The 18,871-nt window shown below is 45.4% G+C and overlaps 1 protein-coding gene across 5 annotated transcripts; it reads left to right on the plus strand.

The window, feature by feature from the left end:
• Nucleotides 1–8,359: 8,359 nt before the first annotated feature.
• On the plus strand, nucleotides 8,360–11,643 carry LOC123117544 (uncharacterized). Of its 5 annotated transcripts, XM_044538275.1 has the most exons (9): nucleotides 8,360–8,424; nucleotides 9,072–9,150; nucleotides 9,246–9,766; nucleotides 9,859–9,929; nucleotides 10,021–10,090; nucleotides 10,184–10,224; nucleotides 10,321–10,414; nucleotides 10,677–10,774; nucleotides 11,396–11,643. In XM_044538275.1, the coding sequence occupies exons 4-9, from the start codon at nucleotides 9,861–9,863 to the stop codon at nucleotides 11,408–11,410; spliced, it is 387 nt and encodes a 128-aa protein (XP_044394210.1). In that variant the 5' UTR covers nucleotides 8,360–8,424; nucleotides 9,072–9,150; nucleotides 9,246–9,766; nucleotides 9,859–9,860; the 3' UTR covers nucleotides 11,411–11,643. The 5 variants fall into 5 exon arrangements, 2 of the variants coding, with proteins under 2 accessions (XP_044394210.1, XP_044394209.1); XM_044538274.1 differs by having other exon boundaries at nucleotides 9,246–9,929; XR_006457414.1 differs by lacking the exons at nucleotides 10,021–10,090; nucleotides 10,184–10,224 and having other exon boundaries at nucleotides 9,859–9,958; nucleotides 10,715–10,774; nucleotides 11,396–11,634.
• The last annotated feature ends 7,228 nt before the right edge of the window (nucleotides 11,644–18,871 follow it).

An 18,871-nucleotide genomic window follows, 5' to 3' on the forward strand; every position in this document is an offset into this window, starting at 1 on the left:
GCTTATATGCTTAGTTTCCTATAGGTTAGCTCCAAAATAACTTATGTTAGCACAAAATGATCAAGTTTACATAATAAGCTTATAGTCTTTTTCTTATTCTTCTTCTTTTCCAAAATGACATAGGTTAGCTTCATTTTACCTAAGTTGGCTCACTACAAGGATTCCGGTCTATTGCAACAAAATTTATTGCTACAACTACGTTTTGTTGTAATAAAACACAATATTACCACAAATTCTCTGGTTGTGGTAATAGGTTGCACATATTGCTATAACTCAGTTTCATTGTGACAAATACTAACTTTGTTGCAATACAGCCCTCATATTGCAACAACCTGTATCGGCGTTGCAATATGGTAGCGCTATTGCGACAAACAAATTCCGTTGCGTGAGGGTAGTCATTTTGTTGTATTAGAGACTAGGTATTTCAACAAAATAACTATTGGTGGCAATATTCAAAAAGATATTGCAACATCGGTGTGACATTGCATTAGTTACAAATATTGTTGCAAAAAAGTGGCTAGCTATTGCAACAAACTGCATCGGCGTTGCAATATGGTAGCGATATTGCGACAAACAAATCCCGTTACGCGAGGCAGCCATTTTGTTGTAATAGAGACTAAGTATTTCAACAGAATAACTATTTGTGGTAATATTCGGAAATATATTGCAAGATCAGTGTGACGTTGCATTAGTTACAAGTAAAACAGTGAAAAATATATTATTTGAATTTATAGATATTAAGTTATGATTTTTGCAAGCTTTAAGGAGTATTTAAAATATACTTTAATTGCACCAATTTCAATTAACCAAAACAATGGAAAAAGTTTATAAATGGATAGAACACACTTTCTTGATAGAAATATTATTTAATTTGTTAAATTTGGATTTGAAATGGCCAAGTTGTTGCCATTTTAAAACTATGGTGTTTTCTAGCAAAACAAGGACTTGTCAGATGGAAATCGAAATTGAGTTAATTGCATGGAAGTGTCATAATTGGGTAATACGAGCAGATTGGTACCACTTTTCGTAACTTTTACGTGTCAGTACCATGTCTGGGGCTGTTACGAAATGATTTAAACTGCGTATAATAGTGTATTGACGGTGTATCTCACCATTAAGGCTCGCATGTCAGGTGTTGACGTGGCATGTTCTTTTACAAGAAAAAAAAAACCCTTAGTTTTTACTATTTAATAACTTGTCTATCCCATGTTTGCGAAAAAAGTGTCTTTCCAGAAAAGAAAATTAAAAAAAAAACACATGCGGCCGCGCGGATTTGAACCTTGTAGTGGCCGCTTACCACACGAGCACTCTGACCGCTGCGCCAATGCATGAGCTAGTTCGTACGGAAGGCATGTAATTTTTTATACTCCTTCCGTCCCGAAATTCATGTCGTGGGCTACTTCAATTTTTTCTTTGCAAAAACACCCCTGTGCGTTTAAATCCGTTGCACACAGATCCCTTCTCCTTCCTTCCTCGCCCCGTGAGCCACCGGTGCGAGCCACCTGCGCCGCCCACCACATGCACTGCCCACCTCCGCCGCCGCCGCCCACCTGCGCAGCTTGACCGCCGCCGCCCCACCTCGCCCACCCCCGCCCACGGAGGCGACCATCGCCAAGCAGACACTTCGTCCGCTTCGGCCGCCGGCGCCGCGGATAATTCCGGTGGCTGCCGCGTCTTCTGCTGCTGCTGTATTACCCCGCCTCTACTGCTGGTAGTGGTGGTGGTCGCCTCCGCCTCTGCTTCTGTCTGCATGATCGGCGACCTTGTCCTCCAGAGCCCCCGCCTCTGCTGCTGCTGCCTCGGATAGATACTGAAATTTTGAATGTCATATGGTGAAATTGATAGTCATCTGGTGAAAATGAATGTTTTTCTATATCAATTATTGCTAACGTTGTAGAAATAGAGCAGACCATCCAATTTTGAACATATGCAGTCATTGTACCTTTGGACAATTGTGAATATAGAGTCAATATACAGTGAATATACAGTCAATATCTGAGATTGCTAAAACTGCATATCTTTTCAGTGTTGTACTTTCAGACAACTGAAAATTCAGTGAAGTGCCACTAGGAGCAGTAGGAACTGTCAAAATTCAGTTACCTGTCACCAGGAGCTTTCAAAATTCAGTTTGCTGTACATGTGCTGAAGCCTGATTGAATCTTTTGTTGGTCTGAAAACCTGACACAAGGTAGGGTACTGACCCATGGACAAACACAATCACTATTCATACAGACCATGTCGTCATGGAAAACATTTGCCTGAAAGCACTGTGATCATTCGATCTGCAAGGCCACTGAAGTCGGTGCATAAGTGCATGATGATGGTGTGCGTATGTTACGTGGCACTGCCGGTGGTTGGGATCACCTGGTGGATGAAACACAATTGGATTTTGTCAATGTAGACTCTGTTTGTAGAAAGTTTGTGCTCTGTTAAGCAGATCAGCGTGTGAGTATAGGATACACATCATTCTTTCAGTATGCCTACTAGCTAGCACAATTGTTCAGAGACTACTGTTTTTGCAAGAGACTGCATTAATCACTTGTCTAAGCCAATAACTCTAGACTTTGCCAAACACAGCTTTATCTTCTTGAGTCACTAGATTGTCGGGTTAGCCTAGCCATTCAGCTAAAATTACACTAACTACGTTAACTAACAAAACAGTGTTAACTGAAAAAAATTCAGTAGACATCAGCAGAGCAATTATGATCTGAACAATTTTCAACAGAACAATTTTCAGTAATAGAACAATTATGATCTATTGATATTTGATAATGTACTCCAGAACTGTGAATACTAAATGAAACTTCGAGGAGGTCACCTTTAATCTGAATAATAAATTGTTTACAGGGAAGCTGTAGTACCATATGAATGCACAAGATGGATGTTTTACTGTCATGATCTTTGTTTGCAAATGTTTCAGTAAACATCATACTCCTCAAATTCAGTTAAACTACTACACAGAAAATTCAGATCGACCTGTCAGATAACAAGCTGACAGGAGTCATCCCCAGCGAGCTCGGCAAGATACCGACGCTCCACCTCTTCGAGAACCGCCTGCAAGGGAGTAGCATCCCACGGTAGCTGGGCAAGATGGGTGTCATAAGGAGAATAGACCTGTGCAATTCCGATGGAGTTTCAGAACCTGCAGCTGTTCTCTGACAACCAAATCCATGGTGGAATCCCTTCTTTCTGGGGGCGAGAAAGCTCACCGAGGGTGCCTTGGCGGCGAACGGAATCCCCTCCTCCACGGATGGGTGTGTTAGAAGGGAGAGAGAGGTTTGATGGAATAGTTGTTGTATTGCTTGAGCCTCGTGGGTATATATATAGGAGTACAATGATCTACTTGGAGCACAAGATAAGACAGAACAAATCATAATCTATCTCGTCTTTCCTAATAATCACCATACTGGGTTGAGAAACTAGAACGGAGCAGCGGAGTGTCTGTTTTTCCCGTCCCGCAACCCTAGCCGCCGCCGCCCTTCCCCGCTCGTCGCCGGCGGGATCCGGCCTCCCTCGCCGGCGCGCGGCCCGGATCCGGCCCTTCCTCCCCCCGCCCCTCCTCCCCTCCCCCTCCTTCCGCCCCCGCGCCGCCTCCCCGGGAGGCGGCCGGGGCGGCCCCTGCGCCGCTGCTCTCGGCGTCGATCCGCCCTTCCCCTCCCCTGCCGTCGCCGGTGGGCGCCCCTGGCTCCGGCCCGGGGGGTGTCGGCGGCGGCAGGACCTCCTCTCCCCGCGCGCGTCTCCCTGGTCCGGGACGGGGGGGGGGGGGGGGCGGCGGCGGTGTCCTTCGGCTTGGCGGCGTCCCGGCGACCCGGCACGGTCGCCGGCGGTAGGCGCGGTGGTGGTGCTGCCCTTGGCAGCAGGGCGGCGTGGTGGCGTGCGGTGGCCGACGGCGCGTCCCCGGCCCAGATCTGGGCCTTCCTGGCCTCATCTGGGTCCTAGCGGGCCGGTCCTTGGCGTGGCTTCTTCGTCATCTGTGTGGTGAGGCGGAGGAGCGGCTCGGACGAGGGGCGGCGATGCCGATGGCGTGCCAGCTGCAGCGCGATGGCGGGAGCTGTCCGGGAATGGAGTTCCCGGCCGGGCCTGTGGGCACATGGGCCTGGTAGGCTCCTGCTTGTGTGTCCGGTCGGCTACCGTCGTTGACGGCGGAGGTTGTGCCCTCCCGCGTGCCGACGGTGCAGCGGCCCCTAGTCCCGGCTCCTATTCCTCGTCGTGCAGGCCTCACCTCGTGGTGCCGTGGTGAGACGGCGTGGAGGCTTCTTGACCATGGTGGCGCAAGTTGGTGGTCGGTTTGGTGGCAGGCTCCGGAGCACCCGAGGTGAAGGTTGGGATCGGGGGAAACCCCTGTCGGCCTGTCCGACACCGACGCGGCGACGCCAGTGGGTGCCGCCGGACCTTCCTGGAGGGCGTCGGGGGCGACCCTTCCTCTCGCCTCTCGTGTACCGGGGGAAACCCTTGGCAGCAACATCGTCCTCGTCGCGGTCCTTCTTGGAGGTGCTGATTGGTACCGGTGCTTCGGAGCCTTGGAGCTTGGTGGGAGATCTTCGGTGGGCGCAGTGGTCGTGTAGCTTCTCCGTTTCCGTCGAACCGCCGTTGTCGGCATTCTTTTCTCTTGTTGTTTCTCTTTCGTTTCTTTTGGGTGTGTCTGTGCTGCTTCCGCCCCAGCACCTATCCTTGGTTGTATCGGTTGGTTGCTTTGGAATACAAAGCGGGGGGAAACCCTTTTTCGTAAAATAATCACCATACTCAACATCCCCCCGCAGTCACAATGATAGCAACGCAGACGGTGAGACTGGAGAAGAATTCGAAGGCAAGCTGAAGGACACCCCCCACAGTCGTAACGGTCGATGCATCGCGGAGTCGTGGCTGGAGTAAAAACCGACGAGGTTGCTCAAGCAGACGATAGCCCTTTGTGCACTTTGTCGATGTAGCCGAGAGCGTGAGTGGTGGAGCCGTGGTCGAGGTAGCCGTGCAAATAATGTCGTGGTCGATGTCGAGTCAGGGTAGCCAGTGTCCAGGAAGTCGTCGTGGAGCCGCAGCGCAAGGAGGCGCTGAGTTAGTCATGGGCGCAGTGGTGTCGAAGTAGTGGTGCGCCAGGAATTAGATGATGTTGACAACGCATCGCGCCGGGGTTGCCAACCCCGGGGACACATCATAGACGAAGGCACGCGTCGGTGTTGCCAGCAACGGGCATGCGTAGACGGACGAAGTTGACGAAGCGTCGCACCAGGCTTGCCAGTCCTGGGTACACGTCATGGACGAAGGCACGCGGCGGTGTTGCCAGCACCGGGCATGCATAGACTGGGACCTGCATGAGCTGTACGCCATGTCAAAGAAGTCGGAGAGGCTAGCAGAGAAGGACTCGACGACGGTTGCGGCGCCAATCGGCGCGGGGCCAATGTCGCCCGCGGTTGTCGGAGTAGATGAAGCGGTCGGGGTAGATGACGGTGACGCTAGCAACGGGCTGGTGCTGGACGAAGACGAAGGGGGTCGACGGGCGGCTGCGGCGGCGGCCTGACGGCGGCGGCGGCGGCTAGGTTAGCAGCGCGGCGACGATGCTCGAAGTAGGCGAAGAACCCCGACAACTTGACGAAGACCGGTGCGGACGGCGGCGTTCCCGCGCCAAGGGTGACGGCGTGACGCATACCATGGGAGGTCAACGCGCGGTAACGACGGAGTGGACTGTTGGCCACGACGCTACGGCCCGAAGGGGCAACGCAGCAGCGGAGGGCAGGCTGGGGCGACGGCAGGAAGACCTCGAGGCGGTAGCAGGGACCGCGGGCCGCGGCGCTGCGGCCCGGAGGGGCAATGCAGCGGAGGAGCGTGGGTCGATGCAACCGCGGGGACGGCCTCTGGGCAACGGCTGGGACCGCGTATCGCTGCACTACGGCCCGTAGGGGCGACGCAGCGGCGACGCACAAGTCAATGCAGTTGCGGCGGCGGAGGAGGACGCGCGGGAGAGCAGCGCGGTGAAGCTGGACAAGGGAGCTCCGGCGTCCATGTGCGAGGAGGAGTGCGGGTTGTGTCAGGAGTTTGGGGAGGGGTTTTCTGTAAAAACATCATTGCGACATGAATTTCGGGACGGAGGGAGTACCATATATAAGTTAATTGCAAAACTTCGGAAAAATAAAAGCATGCGCCCGTAAGGATTGAAACCGCGCAAGAACCTCCGCGATGAGCGCTCGTCGCCGCTGCTTCATTGCACCGTTCATTTAAAATAGCAGAGGTATATGTTTGTATACTTTGGTCCGCTGTGTATTTTATCTGTTTTTTTTAGTTTTCTTTTATCTTTTTTTCAGATTTTGCGTATTCTTTGGATCATACACAGTGTGCGTATCGTATATTAAAAAATTATACATATACATATATATATATATATATATATATATATTGTATATTAAAAGAATATTCAATGTATATACAATGAACATTTTTACAATATAAAAAGTTCATCGTATACTTAAATAAGATAATTGTATATTAAAATATTGTTCAATGTTCAGTGTGTATTTACAAAAAATATCGCATACTAAAAAGTTCACTGTAAAATGAAAAAATGTTGAAAGTATTGAAAAAGGGTCCTATGTATATTATACAATTTTGCGTGTTGTTCCGATTCTACGAAGAAGGATCCTACGTATATTCAATGTTCAATGTTACGAGTATATGAAGAAGGGTCCTACGTATATTATACAATACACATAAATATGCAGTGTATATATATAGTTTTTTGAGAATAAACTATATATATACACTGTATATATATATATATGTACAAGTTTTTGTATAATTTTTCTAAACTATATATATATATATATTTGAGAATAAACTCTATATATACAGTATATATATATATATATATATATATTATACACGTAAATATATAATTTTATGTGTTTTCCATGAACTGTATATATGTGTATACACACAAATCTAGACACACACACACACACGTAAATATACAGTGCATATATATGTAATAACAAATATGGGCACATAAATATACATTATTTATATATTTAAATAATATTATACTTTTGTATTTCTTTTCATCAAAATCACAAAAAAAGTGCAGCTGACAGGATTGATCTGGTCATAGTTGTATACTTTTCTATTTTCTTTTCATCAGATTCACAAAAAGGTGCAGCTGACAGGATCAATACGATGATATCTCCGTACGAAAGGAAAGAACGCAAACCACTAAGCTATCCCATCAGTTGTGATATACATGCTTTTTTCATGGCAACTAAGTTTTTCGTGGATGGATCTGACGGGCAAGGGTACAAATATTTGACATATATCCCATGTTTCAATTTTTTCATGGCAACTAGGGAGTAAACAAAGATACAAAAATCATAGATTCATGATGAAACAACACGTTCCTAACACAATCGATCTCAAAACGAAATTGGTTTGGTTGTTAATTTACATAGTTGAATCTTTATGTTTTTCGTTAAAACAAAAATGACAAGCTTATGTTGAACCAACTCTGGCGCGGAAGAACCCTCCATGGACTGTCCGGTAAGATGAAAGATGTTAAGATCACCCCATCTCAAGATCAAAATGTGAGATCGAGACTGACATAGATCGACCGTCTCATCCACCCATTCCATTTGTACTTGTTTTCCAAGGCAAGAGTATAACCTAGTAGTTTAAAATGAGGGCCACATGAGGTTTCTGTGAGTTGTAGTTCAAAACTGGCCAAAATTTTGTTGCTTTCTGAAAAGATTTTCGAAATTGTAGTGCAAACCTGGTTGTACCTACAACCGGGTCGTCCGGCGACAACGCGCTAGCACCGGTCACGACCCCTAATTTCGCGCGACGACCACCCCTACCAGGCTGCATCTCATGCCGTCCTGACCCGAGCGGCAAGCCCCGGCCGGCGAGCCGCCCCTCTGACCTTGCACGCTGCTCCTGGTCGGCCATGGCTCCCGTCGCATGCTTCCTCCATCCTCGATGCTGGCCATGCAGTTGCGTTGTCCTTCTTTCCGACCTTCACCCGCGAGCTCGAGCCTCTCCACCGGCTATGGATGCGAGCTTCCCACACGCCGCCTACCGCCAGACTTAGGGAAGATGACGGACGTGGGACGATTTCATCAGGAATCTCCCTATCTAGTTCGGAGGGAAGGTGATGGTCGTGAGACGATTTAGCGGCATATATATATATATCTCATATTGCTTTGAAATATTATTTTTCCAATTTATTTAATTATTCTAAACATTTCCTTCAAAAAGAATTACTTTCCCACCACATAATTTTGGTTTACTGTAGTTTGCCCCTATATTTTGTGTTCGCACCAAAAAAATAGAGTGTATTTATCTTGCCGCTAAAGGCCCTTCCTAACTACCCACACAATTACTATTCTAAACCAAATCACACGGCGTCTATACCGGCGATTGGATCTGGAGCTCTCGTCCCCAGTTCAGGTTGTTCTTTCTCCCGATCTCCTCTCATCCTAGAACAATCAGAAATCCAAGCTTCGTCCAGCGGGTGCGGTGGTTGCCCAGCGCGTCGCGCGGTGCCGCCGACGAGAAGTCGTCGTCCTCTATCTCACCCTCCTCCCTCTCCTCCGCGCCCGCCGATGTGGGCCGCGTCTCCGTGTCCTCGGCCATGCCCGCTCGCCGCCGCATGACCCGTCGGCTCCCCGACACCCGCGCAATCCCGCCCTGTCCTACTGCCCGCTGCCAGAGGCCGTCGCCCTCGCCTGCTGCCGGAGACCCCGGCCCGCGGCCGCCGCCCCTCGTCCGCTGCCCGAGACTCGCGAGCGCCGCCCCGCCCGCTTGCCTCGTCCATTGCATCACAGGGCGACATCCCTTGGCAGCGCCCCGGCCCCCATGCTGCCCGTCGCGAACCACGCCCAGTGCGCCCTCCCTTGGTGGCGCCTACGTTCGGCGAAGTCGAGCCAGCGGGCATGCCCTGGCTCCCCTCCCCCGGGCATTAAGATAGAAGTCTGGCTTTCCTCCTTCAAACATGGAGGAGCCATGCACTGCTAATGTAATATCTCTTGTTTTTGATAATTTCGCATAATGTAGTTCATGACTACAATGTTTCTTAGTCTGATTTTATTGTGAAGATGTTGGATGATGAAGACGATGGGTGATCGTGATGGTGACACCCAGAGCTAGAAGGCCACGAGGAGTTCAATATGAGATGTTAGTATTCACATCTGCTCTACATAATTCTGCAACTATATGTGTATGAGTACTAATCAGACCAAAAACTAACAGTATTTCTTTTATTTGTGAAGCAACAATGGTATGATATCTGCTATTGCCGGCGTGTTGTCTTTGTAGCAGCTCATTGAGAAGTTAGGCTTTAATAATGTGACTGATAAGCCAGCTGCACTTAAAATGATGAGAGATTTATGTGAATCTGTTCTTGAATCCTCTGAAAGGAAGCAAAGCTAGCACATAGTGGCGGTGATATCTTGAAGAGTTACAGAGTGGCCTTGCGGAGGCATCTTGGGCAGGTTAACAAGGGATTGAATTGGAATTATTTCTGATTAAGTATTAGCTCTGGATTACCACTATTGTTGGTGTTAATCCAGCTGTACTAGTGCCATAACTACACTATCTGGGTTTGCACTTCAGTTGAATTCTGGATTTATTCTTTTGGTCTGGTTCTCTCCTTATGATTGTCTTCTACTGTATGACCTGGTATATCATACTTCAAAACATGTTGGGCATGTTTCTTTGCGATACTCAGTGAGGAACATGTGCAGGTGTAGGGCTTGATAAAGCTTGGAGGTTAGAGGTGAATCACTCAGAGGTATTATAGATCATGATTGCATGATGATACTGAACTAATACATATACTTCACTTTTAGAAAATTTATCCTTTTTATTTGGAGATGAATACAGGAATGCATGCATGGTTTGCTGCTTTTGTGGATACTCGGTACAGTCTTGTTCTTCCAATAATTGGTGTTCGGGTACACACAGCAGTAATTTATCGATACAGGTGAACATAGTTTTGTGATTTGTCCCATGTAAGTAAAGCAATGCTCTTTGTGGTGGTCATAGGGATTTCAATGGGCAATAGATAATGACATGTGGCCAGCTAGACTTGATAGCATTAAGCCTTTATTTGAAGGTTAGATACCATGCATCCTCTTTAAGATTGGGCACACACCATTGAAAAAAATAGATCACATATGAAATATATGTCGTTTTGTATTTCCTACAGAAGCAAGAATTGATTCAGGGAAGAGTGAAATAGATGCAGAGGTTGTGAAAAAGATGACTATCTGATTTATTTGACATTTATTTCTTATTGTTCCATTGTAAATGTTTCACGATCGGGTATTGACATATTTTTACCAGGTTTGGGACAAGATAGCACCTGGTATGGCTTCACAGTTTGATGCTCCCTACTCAGTTCCTCTGATTGCACCACGTCCACTCCTCCTCCTAAATGGTAAAACCAATCATATTTCTTATTGAGTGCTTCTGTTTCGTCCAATAGTTATTGCATGACCCAACATATTCAAAAGTCTCTCACTTCTCTTTTCTGAGTTCAATGAGCACTTGTCAGGGATGGGCTTCCAATCTTCAGTATATATTTTTTGTTTTATGATTCTATGGTTGAGCTAGAAGTGTTGTTAACCCTTAGTTTAAAAATTAATGTTAACTGAGCATCATTCTTGCTGCTGGAGCTTCATTTATCAATTACCATGCAGATGCTGACGACCCTCGTTGCCCAACCCTTGGTCTACAGGAACCCGCCTCCAAAGCTGCTGAGGCTTATGCAGAAGCTGGTTATGCGAATAAGTTCAAGGTAACATTCAATCTGCTCCCTCTAATCCAAATTAATTGACACTCCTCTAGCACAACTTTGTCTTTTGACATGCAATATGTTTACTTTTCACCATGAGGTGTGGTTCTATGTGTGCCCAGGCTTTTTTTGCATGAATCCAATGCAATTGACAGTGGTTACCACACCTATAATTGTTCTTTCCATTTTACGACAAAGCACGTCTAAGATGTTGAAAACAAAGAAGCTGAAACTCATGGTCCACTTTCAAGTGAGCATGTCATTGGCCTTAATAATTAGCTAGCTTCTTCTTCTCTTTCACCATGCATTGCTGCTGCATTGAATCACAACTTAAAAAAATGAGTATGTGCTAGCTAGGGACATGAACTTAACTGAGACTATAGATTAAGCCACAACTTAAATCAGTAGTGGAAGATTTTGGTACATGTACTTGTGCTTATGCTTTAGGCATTTACACTTGTAAAATTGTTCTGATCCCTAAGTTACATGCTTGCTTACACAGTATTACTCGAGTTAGTCTGGCCACTGTTCTTTTTAACAATGGGGCTGGAATAATTGTATGGCGTATGTTATGTTGGACTCATTAACTATAACTATATATATTTTTTGATTTCTTGATTGCAGGATTCAAATAACTAGCTCGAATGGACTATAGATCACGGACAATTTAGTCTTGGCACTTAATTAGGATGTCTAAATTACATTTGAGTTTCACTTGATGGATATTTGCTATCGTAATTATGAATTCTGTGAATCTACATATTATATGTATGGTTTTGAATATTGTAATTGAATGCCTGTATTTTTTTAGGTTGAAATAGGCTATTGCCACAACCCACTTTTGGTCGCCACATGTTAGCACCACGAAAATTTAAATTGTCGCAATAGTTTCTCGCTACAAACATTTCACTCGTTGTGATACCTATTTATCACCGCCAAAACTAGTATGTTGCAATTTCTTGTTACGACGATTGGAATATTTGTTGCCATAACTTAATGCCACAAGTGTAGCGCTTCGTGGCAAAATGCCTAATGCCACGAAAACACGGATTGTTGCCATAGTTTATTCCCACAATTGACTATTGCCACGAAATAGTATACACCACGAAACGAGCGTCGTTGGCATAGGTTGTTGCTACAAATGTCTATCGCCACGAGCTATCAGTCGCCACGATTCGTTACATGTTGCATTAAGCTATCTCCACAAAGCAAATTGTGGCATCAGATGAGTGTTGCAACGGGAAAACATGTGGCGACTTCCCACATGGCTGTTGCAATAGCACACTTTATTACCACAATTGCATTTTTGTGGCAATAACCTATTACCATGTGTCCAGTCGCAACGGCTGCCAACAAATGCTGTTTCGTGGCAACAGGCACTTATCGCCACAAATCGGTATGTATCACGACGAACAATTTTGTTGCAATAGACCCGAATCCTTGTAGTGGCTCTAATATACTAAGTTAGAGCTTATATGCTTAGTTTCCTATAGGTTAGCTCCAAAATAACTTATGTTAGCACAAAATGATCAAGTTTACATAATAAGCTTATAGTCTTTTTCTTATTCTTCTTCTTTTCCAAAATGACATAGGTTAGCTTTATTTTACCTAAGTTGGCTCTAATATACTAACTTAGAGCTTATATGCTTAGTTTCCTATAGGTTAGCTCCAAAATAACTTATGTTAGCACAAAATGATCAAGTTTACATAATAAGCTTATAGTCTTCTTCTTATTCTTCTTCTTTTCCAAAACTCTTCTTATTCTTCTTCTAGTGTTCTTCTTCTTCTTCTAGTGTTCTTCTTCTTCTAGTATTCTTCTAGTCTTCTTCTTTTTCTTCTTCTAACTTCTTGTATATCATTTTGCAGATTTGATTTAATTGACGGAAGCTTGCGTGGATGGAGTGCTTCTTTTCCATTTGTGTCTTTATTTTGTATCAATGTGAAACTTTTGTGAATTGATGGATAACGGTGTTGGATGAACAATGTGAAACTTTTGTAATATGTAACGATGGAACTATGTGTTGGCTATGTATGTATATATGATGGAACTTGTGTGTTGGCTATGTATGTATATATGATGGAAATTGTGTGTTGGCTATGTATGTATATATGATGGAACTTGTGTGTTGGCTATGATTGTTATATGGATGCTTGTTGTATATATATGTGTTGGATATCTCATAGGTGAAATAGTGACCTGAGATTAAGGAAAAAAATTAAAAAATTGTTACTAACGGCGCACTACCATGTGATGCGCCATTAGTATAGAAGACACTAGTGGCGCACTGTGGGCAAAACTAATGGCGCACTGCCTGGTGCGCCATTAGTATACCAGATACTAATGGCGCACCAGTGGTGTGCCATTAGGAAAAAAATTAGTGGCGTGATACTAATGGCGCACTGGTAATGCGCCATTAGTAGGCAAAATCAGTGCGCCATTAGTAGACCTTTTCCTAGTAGTGAGGTAAAGGCCCACAAAATTCTTGCAGATCATAATGGGCCGGCCCAGCTAAAGGCCCACGAGATTTCAGCGAAACTAATGGGCCGGCCCAGCTATAGGCCCACAAAATTTTGAGGACCCTAGTAGGCCGGCCCATTAACTGGCTGCCATGTTTTGGGCCAAATGCCGGCCCATATTTGATCCGGTCCATTAATGACCTGCCACGTTCGGGCCTAATAATGGCCCATATGAGATCCGACCCGTTAAAAGCCTCCCACGTTCTGGGCCAAATCACGACCCAGATCAGGTCCGGCCCTTTAAGAGGCTTTGGCCTCAATTATGGCCCATATCAGATTCAGCCCGTTCATTGGACGCTATGCTTTTGGGCCCACTTGCAAAAGGCCCATTTAGTAATTTGGCCTGATATTAATTTCGGCCTGTTAAGGTACCGTTTAACATTTCAGCCATATATTAATTTCCTCCTGTTAAAAGCCCGTCATATAGTTGGGCCTAACTACGGTCCGGTTTGCATCCAGCCTGCTCGCAGCCGATATCTGATTGGGCCAAATAAGGACCTAGACAATTTTGGCCTGTTAAAAGCCTGTGATTTGATTCGCACAATCATGGGTCGGGGTCCATTTCGGGCTGCTGCCGGCCCGTGAGCTGGTCGACACGTTTAAGGCCCAACCTACTTCTCAGCCTCCTAAAAGCCCATTGAGTTTTCTTGCGAAAAGAGGGCCGGGGGTTACTCGGCCTATTAAAGGCCCGAATCTACTAGTGGGCCAGTTTGACAGGGCCCATGATGCGGATCATACATCGTGATTGCATGACGGCCCGATTATGTACCGTAATTTTACGGTTTGGCCACTTTACTGCGTAAACATGATATATATACAGTAAAATAACTGCAGGATCGTGAATAAGGAAAAACCTAGACTATACAATAAAGAAATTATGGCATATTACATCCACTTGGCATCAAAGTTCGCCACTATGATAATAAAGCACAAGCAGACAACAAAGGAAAATGTTTCCCCCTGACTGCTGGGACCCACCAGCTACACCTTCGCACGCAAGGAAGTGCGTCCGGGCAAAAAAAAAACGATTCGCCCCCTGACTGCTGGGACCCACCAGCTACACCTTCACACGCAAGGAAGTGCGTTCGGGCAAAAAAATGATTCGCCCCCCGACTGCTGGGACCCACCAGCTACATCTTTGCACGCCAGGAAGTGCCTGACAGTCGGGACCCACCTGGTCAAAGCGTACGTAGCGTTGTCATTCTGGTCGCGAACGTGTACTTACATATATACTGGTCGATGTAGAGGCGCGCACGTGTCGTAGTAGAGGCGTGCACGTAGCATGTACACGTACGTACATCGGCCAGTGTGCAAGAAAGAAAATATGGCCACGTATGTGTACATACGGGCGGGGTGTCGAATGCCTACTCGCGCATACGTACGGCCAGGGCTCGTGTACATGGCTGGGTCGGAACGGAGAAACAGCGTCGTCGTCGTGTTCATGGGGAGCCAACCGGCTGGGTCGGAACGGAATGCGTCGTCGTGTTCATCGGGAGGGCTTGGACGGAATAGGCGATGGAAACGAGGCCTGGCGTACCGCAGAATGGAGGAAACGGCCTTGTGTTCGACCGGCCACGTTCGAAACGGGATTCTGTTCATCGGGAGGGGTCTGGCGTACCGCAAAACGGAGAAAATGGACCTCCTACGGTCGAAACAGGGGTCCTGTTGATCGGGAGGGGTGTGGCGTACCGCAAAATGGAGGAAACGGACCTCCTACGGTCGAAACGGGGGTCCTGTTGATCGGGAGGGGTGTGGTGTACCGCAAAACGGACGAAACGGACTTGTGTTGGAGCACTCCGGTCGAAACAGGGGTCCTGTTCATCGGGAGGGGTGTGGCGTACCGCAAAACGAGACTCCACGGGATACTGTTCATCTCCACCGTCGACCTCCTCCAACCTCCAAGGGCTACTGTTCATCCACCATCGACCTCCTCCAGCCTTCACCCGCGACTGTTCATCCACGGTCTCCTATTCATCCAGCCTCCACCGCGCGCTACTCCACCGGCTACTGTTCAACCACCCCTCTCCACGCAGTGGCGGAGCCACCGCCCAGCGACCCTGGGCACTTGCCCGGGCTCGCTGGTTCCTGGCAGCAGCGATAGACAGATTAAATAAAGGGCTAAACTGATCGATAACTTAATTTACCCGGGCAAGAAAGCAACTGGGCCTTCGCTTCTCTCACGTTCACAGCCCAACAATCAACAAACGATTAGTATGTGGCTACATGCAATCAGCCCAGGCCGCCGAAACAAAGAAACAAAGGGGCGCTGGCTTCCTTCGGTCGCTCCAACTCTCTCTCTCTCGTGTCTCTTCGTTCCTCATGCATGACTAGCGCAGGGACTGGGTGACAGAGGGCGGCGGCGGCGGCTGAACCCTAGACGGCTCCGGCACCAGCGGCAAGCGACACTAGGCTACCACGCAGTCTATTCGTCCGGTCGTTCCTCAACCTCTCCTTCCTCTCATCTGGCTTCGGCTTCGGCTCGGCTTCCTTCGGTAAGAAATCTCCATCGAATTTAGGTCCAAGGATCTCTAATCTCTGAAGTCTGAATAGTTGGTCTGGGAAGTAGCCAAGTAGGATTGATGCGATGCAACTTGCAAACTGTGGTATGCATGCAAATTTTTCTTACCTTCAAACTGAATACAAAGAATTCTGTACTATGAACTTGTTGGAGCCAGTTGTAGCTCGTTTAGCAACTAACTTCAAACTTTACCATTAAATTTCAGAGATGAGGAGATTTTTGGTTAATAGAGCAAGCACTGAAAATGTGAATGGTGTGCAACCGGAAATAGAAGTGGAGGCACAACCACCTCCTAACATTGCCAATGAATTTAATCCAAATGATATTGAGCGTGATCCAGGGAAGAGGAAACAAATTTGTGAGTATCCTCCTAATATTCAAGATCAAGTGAGAAGAGCATATGTATTAAAGGGTGCAATGCAACCAGATTTGAATAAATTTCCTCGTACTGAATTTGGAAGTTCACGTTCATCAAGAGCATTTTCTAAATCTTGGTACAAAACTCATCCATGGATTGAATACAGTGAGTGGAAGAAGGCAGCTTATTGTTTTTATTGCTTTCTCTTTAAGCAACCTGGAAGGGCTGAGCACTTTGGTTATGAAGTATTCACCAAAGAAGGATTTACAGATTGGAAGCATGCATCTAAAGCCTTCAAAGATCATATTGGTGGTCCTGTTAGTAGGCACAACTCTTGCGTCAAGCATTATGATGATTATTGTAATCAAAGACAAAGTGTGGCAAGCAATTTTGCTAGAACTAACAAGGAATCGGAAGAAATGTATAAGATCCGCTTGACTTGTTCTGTAAGTTGTTCAAGATATCTCATCGCACAAGGCTTGGCTTTTCGTGGACATGACGAATCCTCTACTTCTCTGAACAAAGGAAACTTTAGAGAGATGATAGATTTGGAAAAAACTAAAAATGAACAAGTGAGAGATGATTTTGACCGTGGTGGAAGAAATTGCACAATGACATCCGGTGACATTCAAAAGGAGCTCGCAATGTGTTGTGCACATGAAGTTACCAAGAGGATCATGGCAGAGCTTGGTGATAAACAATTCGTTGTGCTTATTGATGAATCACGTGATATATCTGTGAAAGAGCAAATGGCGGTGATGTTGAGGTTAGTAATTTCACTTTCTTTCGTTATTTTTTTTATCATTTATTCTCTATGTTGTGCACTAACTTTGTTTTTTATATAGGTTTTTGAATGACAAAGGAAAGGTTGTGGAACGATTTATTGCTCTTCACCATGTGAAAGATACTACATCTGAGTCACTAAAGAATGCTCTTTATGGTATACTTGATCATTATAAGTTATCTATTTCAAGGATACGAGGGCAAGGATAGGATGGTGCTTCAAATATGAGAGGCGAGTTTAATGGTTTGCAGAAAAAGATCATAGATGAAAACCCTTTTGCTTTCTATGTTCATTGCTATGCTCATCGTTTGCAGTTGGTGGTTGTCTCTGTTGCTAGTAGTTGCTCATCTATTCATGATTTCTTTGAGTACATCTCCTTAATTGTGACCACAACAACTACATCTTGCAAGAGAAGGGATGCATTGACAGAGGCACAACACCAAGATATTCTGCATAGACTTGAGAGTGGTGAGATATCTATAGGAAGGGGCTTGCACCAATCATCTACTCTTGCTAGGCCAGGTGACACTAGATGGGGTTCCCATCATACTACTTTGCTTCGTTTGAATCAAATGTGGTCCTCCGTGTTACAGGTACTTAGTACGGTTGATGAACATGGACGTGGGCCATCTCAAGCAGCAGGTTTGATAGAAAAAATGGAGAGCTATAAATTTGTTTTCATTCTAAAGCTTATGTTGAAGTTGTTTGGCATCACAAATGAGCTCTCAAAAGTCTTGCAAAGAAAAGATCTTAATATTGTGCTTGCCATGGAATTAGTGGATGATGTCAAAGCTCGGCTGGCAACATTAAGAGAGAGTGGTTGCGATGATTTATTTTGTGACGTTCAAGAATTTTGTGCTGCTAATAGTATTCCCGTGCCAAACATGGATGAAGCAATACCAGTTCATGGTCACTCAAGGAGAGCAGGGAGGACTATCACTAATCTTCACCATTACCGTGCAGAGATTTTTTATGTTGCTATTGACAAAATATGTGTGGAGATGGACCACCACTTCAGTGAAGGAGCTAATGGTGTGCTTGATTGCTTCTCATGTCTTGACCCCAATAATTCTTTCTCAAAGTTTAATGTTGATAAGCTTGCACATCTTGCTGAAATTTATCATGATGACTTTTCCAATGATGACCGTGGAACAATAAGAGAGTAGCTTCTCACTTATATAAGTCAAGTGAAAAGGCATGCTTCTTTTTCTACTTGTGATGATGTTCAAAGTTTGGCCATGAAGATGGTTGAAACTGAGAAACATTTGGTATTTCCATTGGTATACAAACTTATTGAGTTGGCTTTGATATTGCCGGTGTCAACGGCATCTGTTGAGAGAGCTTTTTCAGCAATGAAGATTATCAAGACTAAACTGCGTAGCAAGATCAATAATGAATGGTTCAATGACTTGATGATATGTTACACCGAGCGGGAGTTATTCAAATCAGTTGATGATAAGGATATTATTCGAACTTTTACTGCAATGGGGTCTCGGAAAGGGCATTTGCCTCGTAATTTTCTTTAGTGCACTGTCGGTATGTTCCATCTGACCATCTCTATTCTTGCAAGCTTTCGACTTCTCATCTCACAACTAAATTTATTTAATTACAAATCCATTTTTTGTATTGCAGTTCCTTCTAGGCTGATTGTATGTCTTTCTGTTGGCAAAAATGAACAAGTGAGAGATGCTTTTGACCGTGCTGGAAGAAATTGCACGGTTACCTCTAGTGACATATGGTATGTATGGCTTTACTTTTGTTGGCAACATGGCGAGTTGGTATCTATGCATGGTTGGCTATGTATCTTTTGTTGTCATGTACCAACTTTATTTGGTCTATGAAGCGGATATTGAATATTAGGTCACTTTAAATGAAATTTTGTCTGACTAGTATGGTTATGTTTTCACTTCATTATTAGAGCGG

This window comes from Triticum aestivum, chromosome 5B, assembly GCF_018294505.1.
Source record: "Triticum aestivum cultivar Chinese Spring chromosome 5B, IWGSC CS RefSeq v2.1, whole genome shotgun sequence".
Taxonomy (NCBI): domain Eukaryota; kingdom Viridiplantae; phylum Streptophyta; class Magnoliopsida; order Poales; family Poaceae; genus Triticum; species Triticum aestivum.

Coding starts and splice junctions, on each gene's coding strand:
- LOC123117544 (XM_044538274.1), top strand. CDS start 9,849: ATGAATACAGGAATGCATGCATGGTTTGCTGCTTTTGTGGATACTCGG. Junction 9,930..10,020: donor TTCCAATAATTGGTGTTCGG/GTACACACAGCA, acceptor TGGTGGTCATAG/GGATTTCAATGGGCAATAGA. Junction 10,415..10,676: donor TCCACTCCTCCTCCTAAATG/GTAAAACCAATC, acceptor ATTACCATGCAG/ATGCTGACGACCCTCGTTGC.